Below are 18297 nucleotides of genomic sequence, written 5' to 3' on the forward strand. Positions count from 1 at the left end.
TCAATGGGAAGACTCCCCTTCCCAGCTCACCTGGTTCCTGATGAGCTTCAGTTCCTCAGGCTGTTAGATCCATGCTTCAGTTCCCTACGAGCTGGGGGCAGGCAGCCGCCATCGTTCCTGAGGAAGTGCATCTCCCCCTAGACCATGGCGCAGCTGGTGGCCTGCTTCATCCAAGAGAGCAAGAGAGTGGGGGAGTGAGGAGCAGGAGACACGACCTGTGGTGACCCGTCCCATCCCATTTGCCTGGCATTTGTTAAAAGCGAATCACCAAGCCCCACCCACACTCGAGGGGTTACACAAGGGCTTGAAAACCAGGGTGGGGTCCTTGGGGACTGCCTGAGATTCACCTACCGCAGTGACGTGACAGATGTCATTTCCTTGCTTGGGCTGATAATGCAACACAATTTTTGAGAGTGGATGCATGGAGACCAGTAGGTCAGAGTCAGAACAGAGCAGACGAACCCTCCAATCTGGTCCTCTGCCAAACGTGCTGTTCTGTCCTCTGCCCACTGTAGGACGTCTTAACACCAACCACGGCAGGGGATAAGATAGAGTCTCACCTTGCCTCCAGCGTGGTGAGACTCAGAGCTGGAGGCTTGGTGACTAGCATGCTGCAGGAATAGGGAACATGCAACATCACTTTTCTGTGCTTTCACACAGGAGAAATAGTGACTTCTCACTTTCCGTTACTTATCAGAAACCATTTATATCGAAGCTTGTGATTAGATTACACATGTCAAAACACTGGTAGTTCACAGCTTGGGTTACAATACATGTTTGTATATAATTAAATTGCATTTCCTTTAAACAAAGCAAACTTCTACCGTACTTTTGTGTACCCTTGGCACATTGTGTTAGAGTAAACTGTATCTTAGGAAAATCTGATCGTCCTAGATTGAAATTCATCACTTTCTACCAAGCCTATTTTCCAAAATAGCAAAATATTTTATATTATCAAAGAATTTGATAATGGCTTATGTATAAGGGTGTCTTATTTGTGCAAAAGTCCCAATGTGGAATTCTTTCTATGCACTAGTCCCCCTTGCCCACAGTTTCAGTTACCTGTGGTCAGCGCAGGTGTGGAAGCAGATGATCCTTCTGACACACCATCAGAAGGTCAGCAGCACCCCAATGCTGCGTCCTTAACCTCATTTCATCACATAGGCATTTTATCATCTTGTGTCCTAACAAAAAGGGTGAGTGCAGGACCATAAAATATTTTTAGAGAGACCGCACTTCACACAATTTCTATTACAGTGCGTTGTTATAATTGTTCTATTTTATTAGTATTATTGTTGTTAATCTCTTGCTGTGCCTAATTTATAAATTAAACTTTATCATAGATATACGTGCATATAGGAAAAGCCTAAGCATGTCTAGGGTTTTGCACTCTGCTTGGTCACAGCAGCTGCGGGGCGTCTTGGATGGACAAAGGGAAACCACTGTACTTGCTCCGGTGACCAGGTGTCCACAGGGCAGGAGTATTATGCACCTTCTTTCCCATGTTCTTTCTCCCTATATCCCTGCTCCTGGCCTAGATTTATTTCCTTCATCTGAACTCCTTCCTTCCTCCAAAGGGAGCCCATTTTTGGCAATTAGTCTCCTTCTAAAATGTAATTATATTTTTCCCATATGTTTCCTTTTAGATGGATGAATTTATCTATGGAAAAGTTGTTTTGTCTGTATCATACCTGTAGAAAAATTATTATAGATAAGTAGCTAGTTTTTAAATCTGATGGATACAGTGCCTAGAAGAGAATTTTGCTTTTTAATGTTAGTAAGATCCTATCATGGTACTTAGAAGGGAGACAAAACCTTCAGGAGCCTTCACATGACCTGTCTTTCATGTGCATCCCTGCAAATCGCCTTCACCCAAACGTTTATTTAGCAGTTTGTCAGCTAAGAAACCCCAGCATTCACCTGTAGCATTTCCTAGTTCAAAAGTCACTGGACATACTTCAAGGAAAGAATGAGATATCAGAGCGTTTGGTTCAAGAAAAGACTCAACAAGAGGACTGCTGAATGAAGATGGAGACTGTTTATACCGTTGTTTTGGCACCAGACATACGGGTGGCATGCTGGAGTAGGGGGGCTGTCACCGGGGGTCAGAGTGCCACTGAGCCTGAGGCATCAACGGTGACCCCTTAACATCAAGGCAGGAAGGCCCCATCCCCCTGACTTCGCCTTACTCAGTTTGCAGAACACTGGTAGCCCAAGGGAAGGAGGCGGTGGGCAGGCAGCCTGTGTTTGGAGAGCAGGAGACCCCAGGCAAGGTCCTGTCCAAGGAGTGGAAACTCCCAAGGTCTATGCTTGGCTCGAGCAGAACTCTGAAGGCACTTGTTACATGTGTTAGCTGGTCCAAAGTTAATGAGCATTTATTCTTTTCCCCATCATTACCTGGTTTGAAACTGTGCTATCAAACTGCTATAGAAGAAAGTAGTAGGAAATTAAAGCGAATGACTTTATATAGTCTACACATCAAAGTGGCTGTCTTAGTCTGATTAAGCACAAGTGTTCTGATCACAGGTGGAGCAAAAAATGAGCTCCCATCACCTCACCCCAAATGAGTGAATCATACAGAGAACAGACATTCCCAGGTGAATTGCAAAGATTCATGTCACATGTATGGCCGAAACTCCAGCCCACTTTAGTATGATGTTCTGGATTGTCTAGACCCAGGGGGAGAGAGGACTGATCTTGAGCCCAGGGGAAAAGGGGGATTTCTTTCCTGCCACCATGTCAGCCATACTGTTGGTGAAGAAGATGGAAGAGATGTCAAGGGTGGGGAGCCTTTCCAATAGTGGGCAGTGTCCAGGGAAACCTACCTGTGTCTTGTTCAGTCAGAGGTAGGGACCTCAGCAGGATCCACAGAGCCACACCAGTGTGGGTGTGTTATGTGGACTCAGGTGCTGGGATATCCATTAGGTCCTGGGCCAGGAGATGTGGTCCTAACTCTTCTCCGAGACTGCCAGTGCATCCTCAGACTGGGCTGTTGGGTGCGTACCAGCAGCCCTTATCCACTCTCCCATTCCAGAGGTCCTAGTTCAGGCGGGTGTGTTATAATCACATTGTATGTTTTGTGTTTAAGGCCTGTGGGTCTCAGCTACTTTAGGGGAGTCTTGTGTCAAGAACAGAAGTTGCTAATACAGTGGCCAAAGGTTAAACTTCGGTGGTTTTCACAGATGGCAGGGATCTCCATACCTGTGCCAGAAGAACACTGTTCTCCAAACAGGTTTTCCAGGCTGCACTCATGATTTTTCATCCTTTGTCCAAAACACGATTCTTAGTACACATAATATGAGATTGTGCCAACCTTTGTCAGCCTAACTTATAAATGCATCTTCCCGTGTGACACCATCACAGTCCAGGAGATAAGCAGGCTCTGCACATTGCTGCTGCAGATCCATGTTGGTCAATAAAACTTTGACTTGGATTTTACCTCAGCATAGGTCATGCTGCTTATTAAACTAAGAGAAGTGATTTGGGGGACATTATTTCCTGTAATGCATTTCTACTCATTGAATCTGTACGACTTTTTAAAGGTATTCACCATAATGATCTTCACCAGCACTAAAAGCATTTTTATGTACTTGAATATGCATATGGTATCATAAAATCTGCTGTTCTAAGTGTGCAAAGCAGACATAGGTCTTTTTCTCAAAGTTCTTAACTGTGAGTCAGACAGTTAATTATGTAATTTGAAGCCAGTCTAGAAATGCATTTTAGGAAGCAGATATATGAAAGTTTTATGTAAAATGGTGTCAGAAGTACATGCGTTCAAGTGTTGAACAAATATGGCATCATAAGATTTGCATATCATAAAATCATTGCATTTTAAGTCTCCAAGTTACTCCAGGACACAGGTCTCCTAACCCCTGTGTTATTTTCTTCCCGCTTGACTGCTACATCAAGGGAATTCCTGTCATTGCCAGTTGGAGAGGGCTTTGTGGAGAAGAAATTTTGTTTTTTCTCTGAATCATTCACACCCCAGGTGTTAAGTCACCCAATTATCTTCACTCATTAGCAAATCTGAAATCAACAGAAGCCCAGTTGTGGCTTAAAGAGAATACGTTTTTAAAAGTTTTCAGAATTTTGTGATTGCAAAGAAAGTGGTAACCGGTTACCTGCAAACCACAGGCTATGGACTGAGGTTTCTCTAGGTACTAATTCCAACTTTAATTATTTCTCTTTACCACTTATCTTGCCTCCAACTTTATGCCTTCCTATTTTCCTAGAGTTCTACAAAAACTCCTTGGAACATACATTCCCTCTTCCCAGGGGCCTGTTTGGACAAATCCTTCCCTAAGGGCTTTTATTAGAAACCTCCCACGTTTACTAGAAACGTGATGCTCACCTATGGTTAGACGGACCCTACTGCTTCCAGAATCCTGACAGAAGCCCTCCTACTCGGGGAGGGGGGGTCAGGAGAGGCAGTGGGGGCTTTCTGTGTACTTTCCGGGACCTCCACATCGCTATGGCAGATCTACTTTGTAAATGCTCTTGACACAGGGCCTAAAGCTCCTTTTCCTTTATGACTCGGTGTCATTGGCTGCATTTTGCCTTATCACTGCTGTACCCTTAAGAATAACAAGAGTAACAAGTGGTTACGTATTATTCATCCCTAGTGTACAGATCACGCATTCATCTCGGGCTCCCTTTTCTTCCCCAGAGCGTGCACTCGACAGCGCATGCTGAGCGGATCATTCGAGGGGCAGCCGGCAAAGGAAAGGTCAATCCTCAGCGTGCAGCATCACATCCGCCAAGAGCGCAGGTAAATAAATACACGGGGAGTCAAGGCCGCAGAGAAACCAAGGAAAGGGGCTTTCCAGGAAGTGCCCACTGTGCACAGCCCCAGTTAGCAGACAGACAGGGGTGGAGGGCTTGGCTCTCCCGGTTCATGGCAATGAGGGAAACAATCAAATTCAAAGATTCAAAAAAATCTTTCAAAAACCTTTTCCTTGGTGATCGCCAAATTCTCCCTTCTAAGTTTAGAGGGAAAAGTCCTGAACTTTGTTCGATGAGATCAAAGACACTGAATAGATGAAAGCTTCTGCTATAAAAAGAAATACTAAGCTTTTGTGATGCTATCAGAAAAGCTATTTTATTTTGTTTTTATAATGGTATTTGTTTAAAAGTCAAAGTCTGATCTTGAGCTGTATTGACCAGTCGATCGTGGTTATCGTAGGTCACTAAGACACGGATCGAACAGCCAGAGGATCAGCAGGGGGAAATCTCTTGAAACTCTGACGCAAGATGTAAGTTCTAAGCAAGTCTTTGGATTTTGAAAGCCTGATTATGAAAATGTATTTAAATGATTGTTCAGACAATTGCAGCACCTACATCCACCTGTCACATTGCCATGTCTTTTTAAGACTTCCCACCAGAGGGAATCAGGAACTGAGGAAGCAAATTAAGTGGCCAGGTACAATAAAGTGACCGTTAACTGGAAAAATCCGGCTATCCCACAAAGCCCAGGTCTTCATTAAGGTAGTGACACAGAAGTGATATATTTGTATTTGACTGACATTAAAGACATTTAAAGTGTTTTATATGAATGATTTTGGTTATTGACTTTAAACATTTATTAATTTCCAAATATTCTAGATCCAGGGTCTATAATTTCATGGATTTGCCTCCTAGGAAATAAAATCTTCTTTCTAGAAGAATTTTTCTATCACAGACTGTGTAAGATTTCCCCAGAATGTCTTTCCTTTCAGAATCTAGGTCATTCTTTCATGTGTTAACTAACTCCGTAAGTATTTATCAAGTGTTTATATGCACCTGGCCCTGCTCTAAATGATGAGAGGTAGTGGCAAGAGGAGACAGAATCTCTGCCCACCAGGAGCTTACATTCTAGTAAAAGATACAAACAGTAAACAAGTAAGCAAATATATTATCATTCCTGGGAGTGATTTTTATTTATTTTCCATCATCTCTTAATTGTTGTGATGGGTTTGCTCTGTCCTGTAAAGGAAAGAAAATGGTGTCAGGACATCAAATTTAGAGATTATGGGGGCAGGGAGTGTTAGAGAGGCTGATGAGCGTTCATAGCCCAAATTAGCCCAGGGGCCCAAATGAGGCGAATGAAGGAAACCCAAGCAGGCGAAAGTCAGCCCTGTGGTTAGACTCACCAGAGTCAGACTGTCCTGCATGGGGATGGCAGCCGGAGAGCTGGGTGCACGTTATACATTATCATTAGTGCACCTACGCCCTGGTTAAGGCGTACATCTGGGTAACTTGGCTAAGAAAGCCAAGTCTTCAATGTTCATAGCCAAGAATGGCATTTGAGGAAGAAGGTCTAGCAAGAGAGCGTTAGCCTTAGGGTGTTTGGGGTTTTTTCATTTTTTATGCTTCAGCCTTTTTCACCATTTTACCTCTTACTTCTTTAAAGTCTCTGGATTTTTCGCATAGTCCATCTGCATTCTATCTGCAGAAACTGTGATCTAGTCAGAGCAAACTGTCCTAAGTGTTCCATGCAGACCTGAGAATGTTAGAAGTAGGTGGTGGGAACACCTGATATTACCATTAACCCGATTTACATGGTTCTCATCGTGGCAAACATCTGTTAGTCAAACAAAAGTTAGACTTTTAAGCCAGAGCTCTGTCTGGTACTATCTACCATACTGTCAGCATGGAATCATGATCAGATCCAACACATGGCCCATGTCCTTACAGTCTGGGGGTCAGACACAGCGCATGGAGAAAATTTCAGGGCAAAATTTCAGAGAGGCAACACTCGTTCAAAGCACTTCCCTTTCATGTGACTCAACAGAAATATGTGATCTACTTAAGAATCAAATGAGAACATGGCTTTGAAAATATGTATTAAACATGCACAGCAGAAGGCCCTATTTGAGTAGTATCAGTTCCAGAAGCTTATTCTTCTTCAAAGGCTTTTTATTATATTTTCTACATATACATATAGCAAAAACCCATCCCCCATCTTCCCAATAGCAAAAGGTCATGGGGTTCTGCTAATTTCATAAGAAATCTCTCCTGATGTCTTTTCCTCCATAATACAAACAATTAAAATAGAGAGTGTCTTTTTCACTTATTTCAAATAGCAGAACATACAGGTAATTAAATCTAAGGAATACTTTCCATAAAATCTATCAAGTTATTTGAACAGCGGTTCTCGATCTCCCATGAAGAGAAAACCAGAGTCAAGGTCCCTATCGTCCAGCCTCCCTGACCCCTCCTGCCTCCTCGGCTCTGTGGCCTGTTCTCTCTTCACCCCACCCGCACGGGCATCCTGGCCATTCCATGCAGTGCACACAGACCTACGCCCTCCTCTGGAAGGGCCCAATTCTGCAGTGATCACACCGCCTGCATCCTTCCAGCTTCTAATTGAGGCCTGCTCTGACCTACTTAACCATGGAAACTCCCAGCACTCTCTGTCCCCTTTGTTTTGTACCATAGCATTAAACATCTTCTAACATTCTCGCTTGCTTTGATTTAAATTTTGTCTGCCTTCCCTGACTAGAACACGAGCCCCACAAAGCAAGAGTTCTGTCCTCCTCCCCCACTTTTGCCATATCCCAAGCACTATAACAGTGCCTGGCACATAGTAGGTTCTCAATAAATATTCTTATTGAAGAAATACCCTTTAGAGGAAAGAAATTCCCTTGCTAAGGTGATTGTGGCCATTATAATGTATATAAAGATATATATTTCAATTTTTTAAAATTATCTTTCCTAGGTCTTCAAAAACATCTTCCATTTTAATATACCCCCCTTTTCTTTTATTTCTAGCATTCCAATACAGTGAGATATAGAAATGCACAAAGAGAAGACAGTGAAATAAAAATGATCCAGGAAAAAAAGGAGCAAGCGGAGATGAAGAGGTACAGGGCGTTACGGGGCTTTGGGGCGCTTGCTTTGGAATGGCAGATTTTCCCTTAGCCTTACTCACCCATAAATCTCCCCTTCAAGGAAAGTGCAGGAAGAGGAGCTGAGAGAGAACCACCCTTACTTCGATAAGCCGCTGTTCATAGTTGGACGGGAGCACAGGTTCAGAAACTTCTGCCGGGTGGTGGTCCGGGCACGCTTCAACGCGTAAGTGCGCCCCATTTCAGCCGGGTGCTCGGCCTGAGCCGAACAAACAGCAGGAGGGGTTGTCATGTGAGGAAGAAGGAATGTGTAATCCTAATGGGGTCACAGGATAAACTGTGGGCTAATTAATCATGCTGCTCCTCTTTGCTGAGCGGCCGACCAGGTGGGAAACAAAGGTTGCAAGGAGTTCCCATTTATATAAAACTCACGTTTCTAAAGCACTTAACCAGACATTTTTATTTGTTCATTTTAGCAGTCACTAATATGTTCAGCTCAGCATCATGAACTCCTTATCTTACATCGGAAACCGAACTGAAAGGAGACAGAACGGCATTGCCCGCATCGTCTTTTAGACCTAGTTTCCTTGTGGTTTACTCTGGAAAAATGTAAAGTAGAAATAAAGTCGACTAGTGCTTCTGTTACCCACGGGTACAGGAAGAAAGCCCACCGCAGTGCCTCTCTCCCCCACACGTGGAGGAAATGCCGGGGCTCCCCGTGTGTTCAAGCTGGGGGGCGCTGCGTTTGTGGCAGCCGTCCCCCATCTCAGCAGGCAGCCAGTGGATGGCATGGCATCTTTGCCGTGCACAACTTCACGGGAATATTCTGAAGACCTTGAGGGTCCCGGAGCAAATGTGAAAACTCTCCGTTAGGCAGTTGGGCCTCCCCTGATGCCGTCCTTATCAGCATATGATGATCACTACCCGTCATAGGCTGAATCGTGCCTCCTCCCCATGCTCCACAAAATCCATATATTGAAGCCCTAATCCCCAGTATGTCAGAATGTGACTTCGTTTGGAAATAGCACCTTTAAAGTGGTAATTAAATTAAATGAGGGTATTAAGGTGGCCCTAATCCAATAGGGCTGGTGTCCTTATAAGACAAGGGAATTTGGACACAAACCCCTATACAGGGGACGCAGCGGACCACCACAGAGGTGAAGACACATTGGGAGAGGACAGCCATCTACACGTCAAGGAGAGAGGCCTGGAGCCGACCCCTCCTCAGCACCCCCGGTCGAGCACCCCTGCCGCACCTTCGTCCCAGACTTGTAGCCCCCAGGACTGGGAGAAAATACATTTCTAGTGTTTATGCCACGCAGTCTGTGGCACTTTGCTGCAGCGGCCCTGGGACACTGATGCGCTCCTGGAACATTTCCGGGTGGGCGGAGACCTCAGGAGCCGTTCGGTGTCATGTGTGCCCGGCCTCCCCCAGTACAGGTGGCCCAGGTGAAGGGCTTGGCTCAGGGACACCAGCAGGTTCTGGCTCCCTCTGGCTGCCGGCCCGTCGTTCTTTCTACTGTTCCAGGAAGACCTTCCCAATTTAAGCCCCCTGAGTAACAATGATTTCAAACTTCCCTGAGTTTTCACAAAATAAAGAAAAGAAGCTGGCAGGTAGAGTTGATTTGATCAGTTACCAGAGTGGGTTTTCCATCTGGAATCATCCTGGCAGCTGCCTCTGTGTTAACAGTAACTGCTGACCCTCCCTTCACTGGGTGTGGCTGACTCTCCTTTGTCAGCAACGCAGCTGACGTGGACCTCAGAGGCCTGCTGTCATTTGGAGCCGTTGTCACTGAAGATGGGCCGTGGGCTTCCTGAAAGGGAAGTTATCAGTCCCTACCCCAAGAAATTGTGTAGACATTTGACCCTTGCACAACATGGGTTTGAACTGTGCAGGTCCACATAAACACAGATTTTTGTTCAATAAATATATCAGAAGTTTTTTTGGAGATTTTCAAAAATTTGAAAAAAAATTCCTTTTCTCTAGCTTACTTTATTGTAAGAGTACAGTATAGAATGCATATCACATACAAAATAGGTGTTAATCGAGTATTCATGCTGTCAGCAAGTCTTCCAGTCAACAATAGGCTATAGTAGTTAAGTTTTGAGGTGCCAAAGGTTATACATGGATTTTCAACTGTGCAGGGGGTCAACACCCCTACCCCTGCATTATTCAAGAGTCAGCTGTAAATCACTCCACAAGATAGCAGCTAAATATAGGATGAAGTACTCTCTTTAATTTATGGATATTTAATTAGATAAGTATGAAGAACATCCTTGAACTGCTAAGGCAGAGATTTTTAACATTTAATTTTGTAATATCCATGTCAGAAATTGCTGAATGGAGCCATGAACTCTAAAATCAAGTACCTTGAGAAACTTAAAACTTTGCTTTCATAAGCATCAACTGCAAACCTTCTGGTTTTTCTTTCATCTAATGTTCTCTGCCTTCCAAAGACACACAAAGTTAACATATGTTATAATGGACATTTTGTAGAGGAGATTTTATGTAGATGAGATGTCTATAAATACTGTACTGCTAGGTTATGATATGTTTGCTGTGTTGCTGAATTTTACATGTGTTTTCTCTCTTGCAGATCTAAAACAGATCCTGTCACAGGAGCTGTGAAAAATACAAAGTACCATCAACTTTAGTAAGCATTACACTCTGTGTTCCATGCACATTTGAAATTTCTGCATACTATTTTATGCTGCATCAAGATATAAAAATTCCCTTTCTTTTCTTGCTATATTATACTATGAAATAGACGATTGGGGGGGCTTCATAAAAAATGCCAGTCACGTTTCTAGAATCACAGAAGCATTGTCCCTGACTCTTTCTCGGTGTTGTCTGGCCTTTGGCAGTGATTTGCTGGGACTGGTGACTTACCTGGACTGGGTCATGATCATCGTAACCATCTGCTCCTGCATTTCCATGATGTTCGAATCCCCCTTCCGAAGAGTCATGCATGCACCTACTTTGCAGGTACTGCTGCTGAATCTCAGCTCACAGTTTGGCAGAAAAACACTGAGCTGCAATTTTTCCATTCATTGTGACCCAACTGGCTTTTGCCCATTTCAGATTGCAGAGTATGTGTTTGTGATATTCATGAGCATTGAACTTAATCTGAAGATTATGGCAGATGGCTTATTTTTCACTCCAACTGCTGTCATCCGGGACTTCGGTGGAGTAATGGACATATTTATATACCTTGTAAGTTATTTCTTAGGTGTAAAATGTGATTGTTTTGTAAAATCTCCTGCATTTCTTGGTCCGGGAGTAAGATATATGAGCTGCATGGGCTTAGACGCCATAACTGAGCGCTCAAGAGGAATATCTGTTACAGGCAAATAAAGGACATGCATGTAAAAACTTAATAAAAAGAATAAAAATATTTGTGGATATGGTTCCAGATACATGAACCACATTCATGTATGCATATGATATACATTAATAAGATCTAATAACAAACCTAGTTTGCAACCCATAATTCTTGTGGCTCCTATACCAAAAAAAAACCTACATCATGTAACTGATGAGCCCTTTATACTAAAAGCAAACTAAGGTGAATGTGGTTGGACCTCCTTCCTAGTAGAAACTCACAAAATGCCTGCCTAGACAGGGTAACTATTCCGTTGAATAAATGGGGAAACCACAGGAAATTTGAAACTAAATTTCATTTTTTTCTGTATGTCCAAGACAGAATAAAATCAGTGTCTTTTCTAGTGCAACAAGGGGAATCATGACCACTAACATGTAGCATATTTATATAGTTAATAAAACTGTGAGATTAAGCATGTGGTTCAGCAGCCTGGCTCGAAGGGACTTCCATCCTGCTGACACCAGCGGGGCCTCCAGTGTGTAAGTCAGAAGAAGCAGAACACAGTGCAAGCACACACACAGGGCGGGCACCCCCATTTCATTCCTGCGTATGGCTGATGACTTGCCTGTGGGGCCAGTACCACACCGGTTTCAAGAGTTTTGGGGTAAGAGACTGCATAGACACCTGGCAAATGCTGGTCCCACGGAACAGGAGAAGTCTCTGCTAAAGGACAGTTGGGACCAGCTGCCTCTCCAGAAATATCGATCATAGAAGATGACTTGTCTGAATTCCGGGACTTCATTTTTCCCTCTAGGTGAGTTTGATATTTCTTTGTTGGATGCCTCAAAACGTGCCTGCTGAATCGGGGGCTCAGCTCTTGATGGTTCTTCGGTGCCTGAGACCTCTGCGCATATTCAAACTGGTGCCCCAGATGAGGAAAGTGGTTCGAGAACTTTTCAGTGGCTTCAAGGAAATTTTTTTGGTATGTTACAGCCACCCTCCCTTTCCAGCTCACATGTTATTGCCGGAGGATTAGAAAGGCATTGACCAAACACCACACATGTCCACAGCTTTACCTGTGGGTACTGAGGGCTCAGCATTATATTTAATTCAGTGAGCATTTTAGCGAACTCAAGAGAAGCCCTCTGGAAAACATGATGGAAGGAGAATCCCAAGGGACACTATTTGCTGACGCTTCCACCCCTAACTCTTGACCCTAATTTCTACTCTGGGTTTTAGTTTCTGCATCTGTAACTTAAGGGTATGAAGACTGAACAGCATCTGCTTCACAAATGGTGTTGAGATTTAACACATTTGGACTCACAATCTCATTCTGTACATCCCAAATTCATAGAGCATAGAATCTGGCTCTAATCTTTGGAGTGTTAACACAAAGCAACTTAAAATGTATGTGACATACAGATCTCCCTATTTCAAGTGACCTCACTATACAGCAATGAATACTTACAAATGAGACTGAGGGGAAAACATTCTTTTTAGTTGGACACACATTGATATAGGGACTTCTAAGAACAGGGCTGCAGATAAAACACTGGGTAAGAAGCTCGTTGCTCCCAGTGTTACGGAAGGATCACTGCCTTACGAAGGAGTGATCAAAGGATTCTCATTCCTATGAGCGAGTTCTGCTTCGGCATAGAATACATGAATTCATTTACATGAGCTTGTTTTATATCTTGCTTTCTAGAAACACACCTGTGGTGAGAGAACACCTGTAGTTGCAGTTGATTCTAAGGTATTAAAGGCAGGTTGTAGTGTTACTATAAGCATAATATTTTTTAAAGACGTGTTTAAAACCCCATACTTTCTTTGTGCTGGAGTCATAACACAGTGAGCTCTTCACAGAGCTGCAACTGAAGGAAAACAGAACATCGCCTGACAGCTAATGTATGTGCATCTTGGAGCCCTGCTAAAATTTAGAAGAGAATCTATTTGTGCCTTTCTCCTGATGATGTTTCTGTGCAATTTTAGTGTATTTAAGGTGTATGTTTAGATCATTGAACCAGTACAGCTCGGTGGTTGGTGCAGTATTTAACACTTCGCCTCCACTTTTCTCTGCAGACCAAAGTAGTCATCCAGCAGGGGGAGCACCAGTCAATTAACAGATTTGCTTTTCAGGACCAAATTATCAGGCCTCCTCCAGGGGCAGCACATTTCTATGTCCTGGTGCTCACAAGAAAGCAAAACCTCTGTCCCTCTAATGTGTACTCTGCTAATAGAGATGTGAATCCATTTTGAGAAAATGGGGGGAAATAATTGTTTAAACATTTTTTGTTCCATTAAATAAAATAAAGCAAAGTGTTTATTTCAAAATCAGGTTAAGTCCAACACATGTCAAGCCTTAGTTTTTTGGTGTGCAAGTTGTTTGTTTTTATTGTAAAAATTCAAAAGCTGTCATTAATTTCCTTCTTTTAACATTCCAGCAAAGCTAATTGAATGATCAGTGGTGGAGAAGTTAAAAGATAGCATCAAAAGACCATGAATTTCATAAAATGTTATCTACAAAGTCCTCTACATATCATTGTTCAAATCAAACATACTGTTTAATTTTTTACCAAGAGATTTGATATCTCACCAATTTCTTTCAGGTCTCCATTCTTTTGCTGACATTAATGCTTGTTTTTGCGAGCTTTGGAGTTCAGCTTTTTGCTGGAAAATTGGCAAAGTGCAATGATCCCAACATTATTAGAAGGGTAAGATACTTCTTTCTGTCTTTTGAGATAAAACTTAGAGTTTCCCACCCCTTGGGCAGCATGCATGGAGGCTACTTTGAGAGCCCACTCACAAAACCTCCAAGAATTATCTTCCTACAAACTCCTTGTGCTTAGGACACACGTAGTCTCTTCTGGCTAGCAAAAGTTTGTAAGTTTAAAAGCACACCTCAGAGAATGTTGCTCTTTCCCCCATTCATTCCAGAGCTGAGTCCCTGTTGACATCGCCAGCAGTCACCTAACACTCCAGATGTTTATTGCTGTGAGCCTCAGAAGCTTTTCCTGCAGGTCTCCCCTAACTTAATCCTGCCTTCGTTAATACATGAGATGCATCAGCATACAGCCCCCCAAAAAGGGCAAGAGGCAGAGTCTGCCTTTCACACCCTTGTTATGGCTTGTCCACTCCAGCGTTCTCACCATTAGGAAGCAAGGGTCTGGCCTTACCTCTCAGCAGCCTGGAATCTTCCCCGTCAGATGACTAAAGAAACCCAAGTTCAAATACTTCCCCTGCTGCAATTTTCTCCTTTTTTGGTCAGTGCTGGGAAGAGGACGCCCACTGTTGGAACAGCCCCCACACTGCAATCGCTGAACATAGTGAATATATTGCATCTTGGATAAGTTGGACAGCTCACCTGCAAATGACCTTGCAGGGACTCAAGTTCTTTTGTCTTGTGTCCCCACCCTTTGCTCTCTTCAAAGTCCTCTTCTTGAGCTGGCAGATAAGAGCAGAAAACCAGCTCCATCTGAGAGGGCTGTGAGCTGAGCGTACACCTCACTTCAACCCCTGTTCTCCTGGAAAGAGGCTGGCCTCCCCATCGCAGGGGAAATGTAGCCTCACGGTGCATTCTGCAGAAAACCAGACACAGTTCTGTTAATAATTAGTCAGCCGCTGCTGCTACACTTTCCATCACCCCTTTATCTTAGAATTTTGCCCTATACTACAAGTAGATTAAGGAAGTAAACCAAGTACAGTATAAACTAGCAAAAGCATTTTCTTTCATCCAGGTGAAATAATGCCAGAATCCCATTAAAAGGCATGTTTCCTTTTGGTCTACTAGAGCTGGACTATAATACATATCTAATACATTTCCAGCAAACATGGCTAACTAATACAGATTTTATATCAGTACGAAGAGTCCTACATTTTCAGGCTTCTAATTATAAAAATTATAGTTCTCTAATGGTTATAAAATATAGGCAGCATTTTTGTCCAGACGAAATACATGCTTGATTATGTTAATAATGAGGATTTCAGGAATGGCAGGGCGGGAGAGACACACATAGTCTGGGTAGACCGTATGTTATCTCACAAACACCACCTGGGTCACTGCTTCCTTTAATACACCCCCTAAGGATTCCAGGAACTGCGATAAACCCAAGAAGACAGGGAACAGGCTGTAAAGGTCACGGTGTACCAAATCAGCTAACAAAGGAAGTAGTAAAGAGCTGATGCATTAGACCACAAGCTTGGATAAGGAAAGAATGGTTATTTTAGATCCACAGTGAATAGAGGCCAGGAAGATAATAACAACATTTCAAGATGAAGCCTAGTAGGAATCTTGGATGACTCAGTATATTAATAATGGCCTCAGAGCATTGTGATTTTTTTCACTGTCTACTCATACACAGAGTAACGCTAAAAATAGAGGGACAAAAGCTAAGTAATTTGTCCAAGGTCACCTCAAAATAGGAGGAGAGAAGCTAGGATTCATGTCCAGGCAGCTGGCCCCATAGTCCAGCCTTTTAACCAGGATACTAGGCTGCCTCTCCCAATCAAAGGTGGGCTCCAAAGGGCCCAGAAAGACAAACTGGAGGAGGCCATGAGGCCAGATATGTCATGGGGCCTCTGTATGGTGCACCACACACTGCCGCTTGGAGTGATTTTGTGGATGAATATGTATAGTTATTCTGGGAAGATAATTGCAATGTATTTTAACTGGAAAAGTGGGCTGGAAAGAATAAAAATTCTATTATCTCACGTATGCATATGAACCAGAATGGCCATTGTGTTTGTCTTTGGGTAATCATAGGTAGGTTTATCCGTACTCTGTATGTTAAAGATGTATTACTTGTGTAAGAAGGTTTTTATTTTAAAGAATTTTTTTAGTAATCCAGAGAGAAGCAATGTTGGTATTAACTAAACCAACTGACATAAAAATGGAGATGTGGCCCATGTGGGATGGGGAAGAGCCATAGACAACTGTGAGATCTTAATGCTGGGTTGTTGATAGGGGGATGGTTCATGGACAAATATGAGGAAGCCAGGAGGTGCCATGTTTTAAGCTCAAAGGTGACTTTAACAAATTAAAATGTGAAGTTCTCTTGAAATATTCAAGTGTATACACCTCGAACCCAGAAAAGAGGTTTAGGTTGAAACACGGCAGTGATAACTAAAGCAGAAAAAATAACAAAAGGGAGAATAAAAACAGAAAGTGAGAAACTTCTTATAATGTTTTACTTTTTAAATTTTTTGCAAATTTCTTTATTGAGATATAATTCACCCACTTCAAGTTCACAGTGCAGTGGTTTTTAGTATATTTGGATTTGTCCAACCATCACCACAGACTATTTTAGAACATTCTCATCACCTCAAAAAGAAACTTTATCATTTAACTGTCAATAACCTCTATGCCCTTATCTCCCTGACCTTCCATCCATAAACAACCACTACTACTATCTACTCTGTCTCCATGGAGGTCCCTGTTTTGGGCTTTCTTATGAATGGAATCATGTGGTATGTGGTCCTTAGTGGCTGGCGTTTTCAAGGTTCCTCTGGGTTGTAGCATGTGTCCATACCTCATTCCTGTCTATAGCTGAGTAATATTTTGTTGTGTGGGTAGAATACACTTCGCTTCTGCATTTGTCCATTGATGAACATTTGGATTTTTCCACCTTTTGGCCATTATAAATGATGGCTATTTATAACAATAATGATATAAACATTCGCGTCCAAGTGCCCATGTATTTTCATTTCTCCTGGGTAGGCACCTAGAAGTGGAATTGCGGGGTCCTATGGCAGCTCTTGGTTTAATCATTCGAGGACCTGACACACTATATTCTAAAGCGGCTACACCATTTCCCATTCCCACCAGCAGGGTCTGAGGGTTCTAGATGAGGATTCTGATTTCTGGACCTCCTCAATAGACCTCATTGTTATTTGGCTTTTGAGGATACTCTTCAGTGGGTGTGAAGCGGTGCCCCACTGTGGTTTTGATTTGCATTTCCCTGATGACTAATGATGCTGAGCATCGTTTCATGTGCTCCTTGGCCGTACATGTGTCTTCCTGGGAGGAACGCCTGTTCAGATCCTTTGCCCACTTACTAATGTTTTCAGCATGAACTTTCACCTCTCATCTCTGCAGTCCTTGTTACGTACAGTTTGCTGGCCCACATCCCTGTTGTCGGACAAAGACCTTTGTTGTTCTATCTAAAAAGTATTTATTATCTTTTATCTTTTCTGAGTTCATTTTCTGACGGGGTCCCTCTTCTTCCCCCATTTTAGGAGGACTGTAATGGCATATTCCGAATTAATGTAAGTGTGTCCAAGAACTTAAATTTAAAATTAAGACCTGGAGAGAAAAAACCTGGATTTTGGGTGCCCCGTGTTTGGTAAGCATATCAGAAAAATATCCTGAAAAATGCTGTATTTATCAGCATAAGGTTTTAAATCAGTAGAATATGACATGAAACTAAGAGTAAGTCTGCTAGAGATGTTAAAATGAATTTAAGTAACATAAGGTAGAGTACTGAATTACAACAGGATGCAGTAAATTAAAAATACAGTAAATTAAAGAGTGAGTGGTACACTGAGGCCTATGTTGCTCCTTGTCACTGATGAAAGATCGCTGCAGTATTTTTCTAATATTTTAGATGTACCTCACTTCACATGGCTTTAAAAATTGATGAGGTTTAAAAACCAAAGATTTCCTATAAAATTAAAACTAAATAGTCCTAAGTTTAGATCTTTAAGGGGGGGATCTAATATCCTCATAACAGTTGTAGAGACGCCTACATAATAATAAAGCTATTAAATTTTTAAAATCCATTTATATTGAAGGATTTCCATTATTGAAACTCCACAAAGGAATAATCGGTAACACAATTTATTATATCTAACTCTCTCTTTAAAGTTCATTTTTTTGAAAATGAGTTTCCCAGCATTTACATCCAAGCTGGAGGTACCTGGTACCTTCCTGCATGACGGCCGTGCATGAGGCCTCTCCCTGGGCTTCACTGATGAGCCCAGTGTTGCATCGACGTCCCTGATCCTTTTAAATCGTTATCTGTTTTCCTTTCCTTTCTTAGACTAATGAGTGAACCACAGTGACTACTCTGCTTTGTTACAACTGATGTTCTCTACTAAATGTCAAAACTCTTCAAAAGGAATAGCTTCCCCAGGACTCACTGTTGCCTGCA

At 42.6% G+C, this 18297-nt stretch overlaps 1 protein-coding gene across 6 annotated transcripts in view; it reads left to right on the plus strand.

Annotated features, from left to right (window-relative positions):
• The window catches only part of NALCN (sodium leak channel, non-selective), a 281692-nt gene that overhangs the window by 233135 nt on the left and 30260 nt on the right, over nucleotides 1-18297 (plus strand). For all 6 annotated transcript variants that reach the window (XM_073212395.1, XM_073212394.1, XM_073212391.1 and 3 more), the window contains 10 exons: nucleotides 4670-4771; nucleotides 5186-5255; nucleotides 7753-7844; nucleotides 7933-8055; nucleotides 10427-10483; nucleotides 10695-10815; nucleotides 10912-11043; nucleotides 11967-12134; nucleotides 13759-13863; nucleotides 17384-17490. In XM_073212395.1, coding sequence (XP_073068496.1) covers nucleotides 4670-4771; nucleotides 5186-5255; nucleotides 7753-7844; nucleotides 7933-8055; nucleotides 10427-10483; nucleotides 10695-10815; nucleotides 10912-11043; nucleotides 11967-12134; nucleotides 13759-13863; nucleotides 17384-17490 — 1077 coding nt within the window. The remainder of the gene's footprint in view (nucleotides 1-4669; nucleotides 4772-5185; nucleotides 5256-7752; nucleotides 7845-7932; nucleotides 8056-10426; nucleotides 10484-10694; nucleotides 10816-10911; nucleotides 11044-11966; nucleotides 12135-13758; nucleotides 13864-17383; nucleotides 17491-18297) is intronic.

The sequence above is a fragment of the Manis javanica genome, chromosome 9, assembly GCF_040802235.1.
Source record: "Manis javanica isolate MJ-LG chromosome 9, MJ_LKY, whole genome shotgun sequence".
Taxonomy (NCBI): domain Eukaryota; kingdom Metazoa; phylum Chordata; class Mammalia; order Pholidota; family Manidae; genus Manis; species Manis javanica.